Here is an 8,978-nt window from a genome sequence, read left to right on the forward strand (position 1 = left end):
AGATGGGCGCTTCTCCTGTGTGCCCTGGCCGGGAATCGAACCCGGGACCCCTTGCACGCCAGGCCGATGCTTTATCACTGAGCCAACTGGCCAGGGCTCAAAGAAAACATTTCTAGGTTATCTTGTCATTTAGTTCTGTTGTATACCCATCACCCAAAGAGAGATCGTCCTCCGTCACCCTCTATCCAGTTTTCTTTGTACCCCTCCCCCTCCCCTTCCCCCTCTCCCCCCTTCCCTCTCCCCACCCCCCGTAACCACCACATTCTTGTCCATGTCTCTTAGTCTCGCTTTTATGTCCCACCAATGTATGGACTCCTGCAGTTCTTGTTTTTTCCTGATTCGCTTATTTCACTCCGCATAATGTTATCAAGGTTCCACCATTCTGCTGTAAGTGATCCGATGTCATCGTTTCTTCTAGCTGAATAGTATACCATGGTGTATATGTGCCCCATCTTCTTTATCCAGTCTTCTATTTTTTTTACAGTGATTAAAAGCCTTTAAGCAAACTCTTGGCCAATACAGCAAGAATCCATAAAAGAGTAGTGTCCTTAACCTGTTCACCAAGTCCAAATTGGCCCCATCACCATGCCAAATCCCTGAAAAATGCAACCCAACCACAGTTCAGTCTGTTAGGAGCTGTCACAGGGAGCAGGAGTCCAGGAAAAGTCCACACAGGAAAAGTCCGCATGGCACTGGAATTGTTGTCACCATTCTATATTTTGCAGCTCATGTCCAAGTCCCAATGACCGCTGCTTCTAGCTGGTAATGATTCAGGTAGACTGGAAAAGCCATTTGCAGCATGCGTGGATATGGAGCTTCTGTTCTCTGCCTGGAGTGTTGAGACCAGGTTGCTTTTCCCTGGAGCTCTGCAACTATGGCATGGTAAAGAGAACCTTGGGAACACTAAGCTGGGTGGCAAAGATAAATTCATAATTAAAGTTGGCAAAAGGGGGAAAGAGAGCTCTAAATTAGGAGTAGGTCCCAGCCTGAAATATGAGTGGGACATTGAGGTAGGAGGCATAAAGGATACACTATATATTAAGCAAAGCAGCAGAAAATAGGACTATCAACACCCACAACAGAGATCTTTGAGGGAAGAATAAAAAATCTGACTATTCAGGCAAAACATAGTTAAGTGGCCCTTGTGCAAATAAGATCAGTACTTGCTTCTTGGAAGAAATACCCTAGGCTCGTCCATAGTGTCGTAGATGGGGCCGACGGCCCTGGGCCCCTTCAGCCTTCAGTGGCAAACCCCAGCATTCTGGGCAAGGTTAGGTCATAGGTGGCTGGAGCAGGGCTGGAAGAGACTGAACCCTCCCTTAGAGGAGCAAGGGGGAAGCCTACCTTTCAGTGTCCCTGTTTCCTCACAGCAGAGGCATGTAAGCCTGGCAGGCTTTAGCTCAATGACCTTCCTTTCCACTATTGAAGCAGGACCCAGATGGCATCCTATGAGACCCCTTTGGGGCATTGGAGCCTTTAAGGGTGTATCCTAAAAGCTGGTAGTTCCCCTGATCTCTATTGGGCTTTTTCTGCCTCTAGGTATCTTAAAAGCCATGCTCAGAAGATCTCGCTGAGGGGTTTGAGGATCCCCATCTGCCTATATAAATATTTTCCATATATCTGGAGCTATTTGGAAAAAGACAAAACAGTGTTATTAGCTGGATCTAATAAAGAAGGTAGTAGTTTGCAGGCGAAAAAGATTTGGTGTCTCCTGTTCATCAGCCTTCAAAAGAAATGTAAATTTTTTTTTTTTTAAGTAAAAAGCATGATATGGTAGACCCGTAGGAGTCATTGGCCTGGTGTGCAGGATTCCTGGGTTTGATTCCTGGCCAGAGCACCCAGGAGAAGTGCCCATCTACTTCTCCACCCCTCCCCCTCTCCCTCCTCTCTGTCTCTCACTTCCCCTCCCGCAGCCAAGGCTCCACCAGAGCAAAGCCACCCCGGGCACTAAGGATGGTCCCATGGCCTCCGCCCCAGTCGCTAGAATGGCTCTGGTTGTAACAGAGCAACACCCCAGATGGGCAGAGCATTCCCCCCTGGTAGGCATGCCAGGTGGATCCTGGTCAGGCGTATGCGGGAGTCTGTCTGACTGCCTTCCCATTTCCATCCTCAGAAAAATACAAAAAAAAAAAAAAAAGGGCATTCCCTTGTGTTAAAGCTCCAGGGAGCATGGAGTGAGCTTGAGTATGTCCTATGAAACATGGAGCTCTATGTTGACATATAAGTCTTTGAAGAAGGAGGAACTGCTGAAATAGTTCATCAGCATTTGTCCCTAAGACAGCAGTCTTTATAGTGGAAACACCATAAGTAAATATTTGCTGTCTGTCTATAGATTAAAGGGGGAATATGGCAAATGCTGAAAAGCCATGCTCTTTGTGCCCCTCCCCTCCCCCAACCCCCTCCTTCTCCTCCCCCTACCCTGTACCCCCAACACTGTTGTCCATGTCTCTGAGTCTCATCTTTATGTCCCACCTATGTATGGGATCATATAAAGCCCTTTGCCTCTCTCCATTGTTGCAGAATATATAATCTCATCTAGCATCTGTTTGTTGACAGCATAGAATTTTCTAGCAGTCCTTTCTTAAGAAGAGAAAGATGGTTTTATCTTCAGATCAAATTCCAGCTAATGAAGTATAGGTATTGGCTAAAATAAGTTGATATAAAAATTTTAAGTATATTTAAATTTTTGATTGTTAAAATAATATTTTATTGTGAAAATGTGGATAATATAAATTGGAAATTGATGTTGAAGAAATAAAACAGCAATCATGTATAATTCCATCATCTTGGGATAGCCGCTCTTAATATTTGGTTGGTTTTCCTTAGACAAGTATTATGAATAATAGATTTATACTGCATGCAGTAATCATTTCCTATTAACATTATTCTGTGTTTAAAATACTTTAGCAGCTGGACCAGGTGATGGTGCAGTAGATAGAGCATTGGACTGGGACAGAGGACTCAGATTTGAAACCCCGAGGTCGCTGGCTTGAGCCCAGGCTCATCTGGCTTGAGTGTGGGCTTACCAGCTTGAGCACAGGGTTGCTGGCTTGAGCATGGAATCATAGACATGACATGATGGTCACTGGCTTGAGCCCAAAGGTCACTGGCTTGAAGCCCAAGGTCACTGGCTTGAGCTCAAGGTTGCTGGCTAGAGCAAAGGGTCACTCACTCTGCTGTAGTCTCCCCGGTGAAGGCACATTCGAGAAAGCAATCAATGAACAACTAAGGCAGGGGTCAGGAACCTATGGCTCACGAGCCAGATGTGGCTCTTTTGATGGTTTCAATTGGCTCACAGACAAATCTTTAATAAAAAAATAACGTTAAAAATATAAAACATTCTCATGTATTACAATCCATTCATTTCCTACTGCTCATGTTCATGGTTGCGGTGGCTGGAGCCAATCACAGCTGTCCTTCGGGACAACAGCAAATTTTTATTGGATAATGCATAATGTACACAGGTCATTGTGAGGTCAGGAAGTAAACTTCCCTCCTTTTAATCAAGTAGTCAGCTAGTTAATTGCAGAAAGCCTTTTGATGAAGAAGATGGCTAAAAGAAAAAAAGATGAGGAGTATCATACTTTTCAGCAGGAATGGACAGAAGAATTTGCCTTTGTGGAGAGATCAGGTTCTGCAGTGTGTCTAATATGCAATGATAAAATTGCATCAATGAAATGGTCAAATATAAAGCAGCACTTCGACACATGCCATACTACATTTGCATTGAAATATCTAGCTGAGGACAACAGGAAGAAAGCATGTCAAGAGCTACAGTGCAGAGTGCAAGCTAGTCAGCAGCAACTTCGTGTTTGGACCCAACAAGGTGACTGGAATTTGGCTAGCTTTGCTGGTGCTTTAGCAATTGTGAGAAACGAAAAGCCATTCACAGATGGGGAAGTATGCCAAAACATTCATGCTTGATGTTGCCAATGAACTTTTTGATGACTTTTCGGATAAAGACAAGATAATTAAACGAATAAAAGACATGCCTCTGTCAGCAAGAACTGTTCACTATTGTACCATCATGATGGCAAATCAAATTGAGGCAACACAAGTGAAGAACATAAATGCAGCACCATTCTTTTCTCTCACTTTGGATGAGTCAACAGACATAAGCCATTTATCCCAGCTCAGCATGATTGCAAGGTATGCTGTCAGTGACACACTACATGAGGAAAGTCTTGCTGTTTTGCCTATGAAAGAGACAACAAGAGGGGAGGATTTGAGTCTTTCACTGAGTTCGCTAAAGAAAAAAATCTACCGATGGATAAACTTATTTCGGTGTGTACTGATGGTGCTCCATGCATAATAGGGAAAAACAGAGGATTTGTAGCACTTCTTCGTGAACATGAAAAGAGATCCACCCTAAGTTTTCACTGCATCCTACATCAGGAGGCGCTTTGTGCTCAGATGTGTGGCGAGCAGCTTGGTGAGGTGATGTCACTGGTCATTCAGGTGATCAACTTTATTGTTGCCCGAGCTTTAAATGATTGCCAGTTTAAAACACTGCTGGATGAAGTTGGGAATAATTATCACGGTCTGCTTCTGCACAGCAATGTGCATTGGTTGTCAAGAGGGAAGATGCTCAGCCTTTTTGAGGCTTGTCTGAGTGAAATTTGAACTTTTCTTGAAATGAAAAACATTGAGCATCCTGAGTTAGCTAACACTGATACTCCTGAAGTTCTACTATCTCGTGGACATGACTGAACATCTGAACCAGCTCAATGTGAAAATGCAAGGCATTGGAAATACAGTTTTATCCCTTCAACAAGCAGTGTTTGCATTTGAAAACAAGCTGGAACTCTTCATCGCCAACATTGAAACAGGTCGTTTACTACACTTTGAAAAACTGGGAGAGTTTAAAGATGCATGCACAGCAAGTGACCCTGCTCAACATCTTGATCTCCAGCAGCTAGCGGGCTTCACATCTAATTTCCTGCAGTCATTCAAAGCGCACTTTGGAGAATTTCTTGAGCACACTTGTCTTTTTAAGTTCATTACCCATCCACTGTTTGCAGTGGACAGCGCCAAACTGAGTTACATCCCCTTTGTCTCTGTCAGAGATTTTGGGCTACAAGCTGCTGACCTGAAGGCCTCAGACATGTGAGTGAATAAGTTCAAGTCACTGAATGAAGAGTTGGAAAGACTTGCACGACAGCAAGCAGAGTTGGCGAGCAAACACAAATGGGGAGAAATGAAAAATCTTCAACCCACAGACCAACTGATTGTCAAAACTTGGAACATGCTTCCCGTCCAACACCACACACTGCAGCGTGTGATTATTGCTGTACCGACAATGTTTGGCTCTGTGTATGCATGTGACCCGTCTTTTTCACATCTAAAGAACGTTAAGACCAACCTACGATCACGTTAAATGGATGGAAGTCTCAACGCCTGCATGAAGCTTAACCTCACCATGTATCAACCAGACTACAAAGCCATCAGCAAAACCATGCAGCACCAGAAGTTGCATTAATGGTAAGAAGTACTTTATTCATCACTGGTTAGCAACAGCATAACAACGTTATTAAAAAGAATTCAGAGACTTATTGTACTTTAAAACTGTTGGTCTTACATAAAATGCACACATTTACTTTGTATTTAGTGTTAAACATATTGTATGGCTCTCACGGAATTACATCTTAAAATATGTGGCGTTCATGGTTCTCTCAGCCAAAAAGGTTCCTGACCCCTGAACTAAAGAGACTAAGGAGCCACATTGAAGAATTGATGTTTCTCATCTCTCTCCTTCCTATCTGTCTGTCCCTATCTGTTCCTCTCTCTGTCTCTGTCACACACACACAAAAAAATACATTAGCAAATAACTGAAAAAGCCGCACAGTAGTCCATCATTTCAACAGAGCAAAATTAATCAAGCCCCAATGATTAAAATTTGAGTGTTTTTTTTTCCTCTCGTGAGTAATATTATTATACATAAATTCTTGGCAATATTTCTTTTACATTTACTTGAGCAAACTCCTAGAACTACAACTGTAGGTCAGAGGATACAGATATTTTTAGTGCTCATAATATATATTAACTTATTTCTGGAAGTCTATGCCAATTTATATTTCCACTCTATCTACCATCAATTATTGTCACTTAAAAGTCCAATTATAATATTTAACAGTTTTTAATATTTAAGTTTGAGATCTTATTATTTCCAAAACTCATTACATTATGATTCTGTGTTATATAAAGGACTATTTCCATTCTTAGAATTTTATTAGTTGTAATTAGGTATCTATATTGCACAGGATGTGATGGGATATGATATAAAGCTTCTAAATTTTTATTTACAAAGAAATACCTTTTTAAATTAAAACACATTTAAGATTGATCACACATTTTAAAATGTCAAATGAAGCACATACAACTGCTGGAGTAAAGTAAAACACCAGTGACTTTTTTATTTCTGGAGTCCTTCCTTAGAATATACGCTCATCTATTCTAACTTATTCCATCTGCCTAAAAATAGTCCCTTTATCTTCTGAGCTTTATAATGAGTAGAGGCAGTTGAGAAATGGCTGAGGTATATCCATACTATATTAGGCTATAATCCTACACCTAAAAATTTTCTGGACTCAGAAATATCCCCAGAAGTTTCCTATCCATTTGGTATTTTTCAAACCAGGAAATCAAATTTGGAGGTTGGCACACATGCAAAAATGTTCCAGTGATTAGCAGGTCATGCCAGAGAAATAAGGAAGCACTTAAATAGAGTTTTCTAAAGATTCAAGATCAAGTTTGTCTTGGACCAAGTCTTTGAAAAAGGACAGTGGCTTTTTTATGTATTGTATATAATAGATCTTGTTTTAAAGGAAGAACATATTAAAAGGAAAAAGATTGCATCTGTCTGCCTTGCCCCTTAGCTACTTGTCTTCTCTCCTTTGTCCTTTCCTCTTGGATGGAAGGGGTGGGAATAATGAGACCCACACATATATAAAAGAAGCGATAACCTGCACTCCTACTGCAAAAAGATAACTACTTACAGCTCCTTGACTTCTAGAATGCCAGTTTCTACCAGACTACTTTTCGTTAAATTATTGCCCTAAAATTTCCACCACACTTGATTTATCGTGTTCTATTTAATATTTTCTGAAAGAAACAGAGGATGAATCATGTACTCAGTACAAAGTTTGCACACAGTGTGCACATAACAAATATTGACTCCTTTTCATCGATCCATAACAATAACAGAAAGACGTGCTTTCTGTCTAGAGAAATAAAATATTAAGAAAGCACCATAAAATACATATTGATTTAATTCTTTATCTTCTATTTTCATCAATCAGTATTTGTCATGGTCCCCACAAGTACAGTAGAAAAAGGGTGGGTATAGAATCACACTTACCTGGTTTGAGGAAGTTATTTATCATTCTGATCATTGTTTCCACAGTTCTACCTCCAAATACCGACGTGAGCAACAATGAGAAACATTGTTGATGCTCAATAGTGTTTGTATTTTCATCCCTTCGCCTCATCCCATGCCCCTAAATGCAGAATTGCTTGGTTCACTTGGGCTAATATGCTGGATTTAGAGGTGAAGAGTGAGGAAGGATACCCTGCTCTGAGTCATGGTTTCTTCACTGGGATCAGAAGAGAGACTGAGGCAGAACACTTCATTCCACAGCCAAGTAAAGGAGTGGAAATACCATTTTGATTAAATCTCTAACACAGATTTACCTGAAAACCCTCCCTGAAAATCAGTCTGAGAGTGGTGGAGTCATTGAAATGACAGAGGGCGGGGGTGGGTCAGGATACCAGGATCAGGCATCACTGTCATGGTAAGAAGAATCTTTTCCTACAGCCCAAAAGTTTACCCAATGCCTTCTTCATGTCTCGGTTCCTCAAGCTGTAGATGAATGGGTTTAGCATGGGAATAATCACTATATAGAGGATGGCAGCCCTACTTTCCCTCTCTGCAGAGTGTGTTGATGGAGGAGGTAAATACACGCCCAGGAGAGACCCATAGAAGAGCAGGACCACAGTGAGGTGAGAACCACAGGTAGAGAAGGCCTTCCACCGCCCTCCAGAAGATGAGATGCCAAACACAGTGCAGGAAATGCGGACATAAGAGAGGACGGTCAGCATGAGAGGAGTGGCGAGGAACATCAGGCTCATGGTGATCATCATCAGCTGGTTGATGTGGATATCTGAGCAGGCAAGCCTTAGCAGAGCTCTGTTATCACAGTAGAAGTTGGGGATGACCGTGTGGGTGCAGAAGGCCACCCGGGTCAGCAACAGCGTATTTATCAGGGCAGGAATATTGGTGGTCACCCAGCACACGCCCAGCATTAGTGCGCAGAGTTGGGGACTCAGAACTGTGCTGTAATGGAGTGGCTGGCAGATGGCCACATAACGGTCATATGCCATCACAGACAAAAGGAAGTTGTCAAGACCACCAAACACAATGAGAAAATATACCTGTACAAGGCACTCAGAATAAGAGATGGTCCTAATCCGGGTATGAATATTGGCCAGCATTTTGGGGATTGAGGCAGAAGTGAAACAGGCATCAGTTAGTGACAGGTTGGCCAGGAAGAAGTACATGGGGGTGTGGAGGTGAGGGTCCAAGCTGATGGCCAGGATGATGAGCAGGTTCCCCACCATGGTGATCAGGTACATGCCCAGAAAGATGCCAAATAGGAGAGACTGCTGCTCCGGCTGTTCAGAGAGTCCGAGCAGGAGGAAGTCTGAAACAGCAGTTTGGTTCACTCTGCTTGACTTTCCCATCCCTTGAAGTTTCTGCTATCCATTCAGATTAAACCCTGTCAGTATTTAATTATTACAACAGTTTACAGACATGTTTCTCTGTAGCCCAAAATATGCTGGGAGAAAAAGAGAATAAGTGGGCTTCATCAGTGAGCACCTCTGGATCTTATTGGTGATATAAGAAAATGCCGGCCCTGGCTGGTTGGCTCACTGGTGGAGCATTGGCCTGGTGTGCAGAAGTCCCGGGTTCGATTTCTGGC

At 42.4% G+C, this 8,978-nt stretch overlaps 1 protein-coding gene across 1 annotated transcript; it reads right to left on the reverse strand.

Annotated features, from left to right (window-relative positions):
* Positions 1-7,785: 7,785 nt before the first annotated feature.
* On the reverse strand, positions 7,786-8,739 carry LOC136392906 (olfactory receptor 1N2-like). Its single transcript, XM_066365588.1, has one exon. The coding sequence runs from the start codon at positions 8,737-8,739 to the stop codon at positions 7,786-7,788; it is 954 nt and encodes a 317-aa protein (XP_066221685.1).
* Between the last annotated feature and the right edge of the window lie 239 nt (positions 8,740-8,978).

The sequence above is a fragment of the Saccopteryx leptura genome, chromosome 2, assembly GCF_036850995.1.
Source record: "Saccopteryx leptura isolate mSacLep1 chromosome 2, mSacLep1_pri_phased_curated, whole genome shotgun sequence".
NCBI classification, from domain to species: Eukaryota; Metazoa; Chordata; class Mammalia; order Chiroptera; family Emballonuridae; genus Saccopteryx; species Saccopteryx leptura.

What these genes read in the sequence shown, in the direction of transcription:
- LOC136392906 (XM_066365588.1), bottom strand. Translation starts at nt 8,739, where the DNA reads ATGGGAAAGTCAAGCAGAGTGAACCAAACTGCTGTTTCAGACTTCCTC.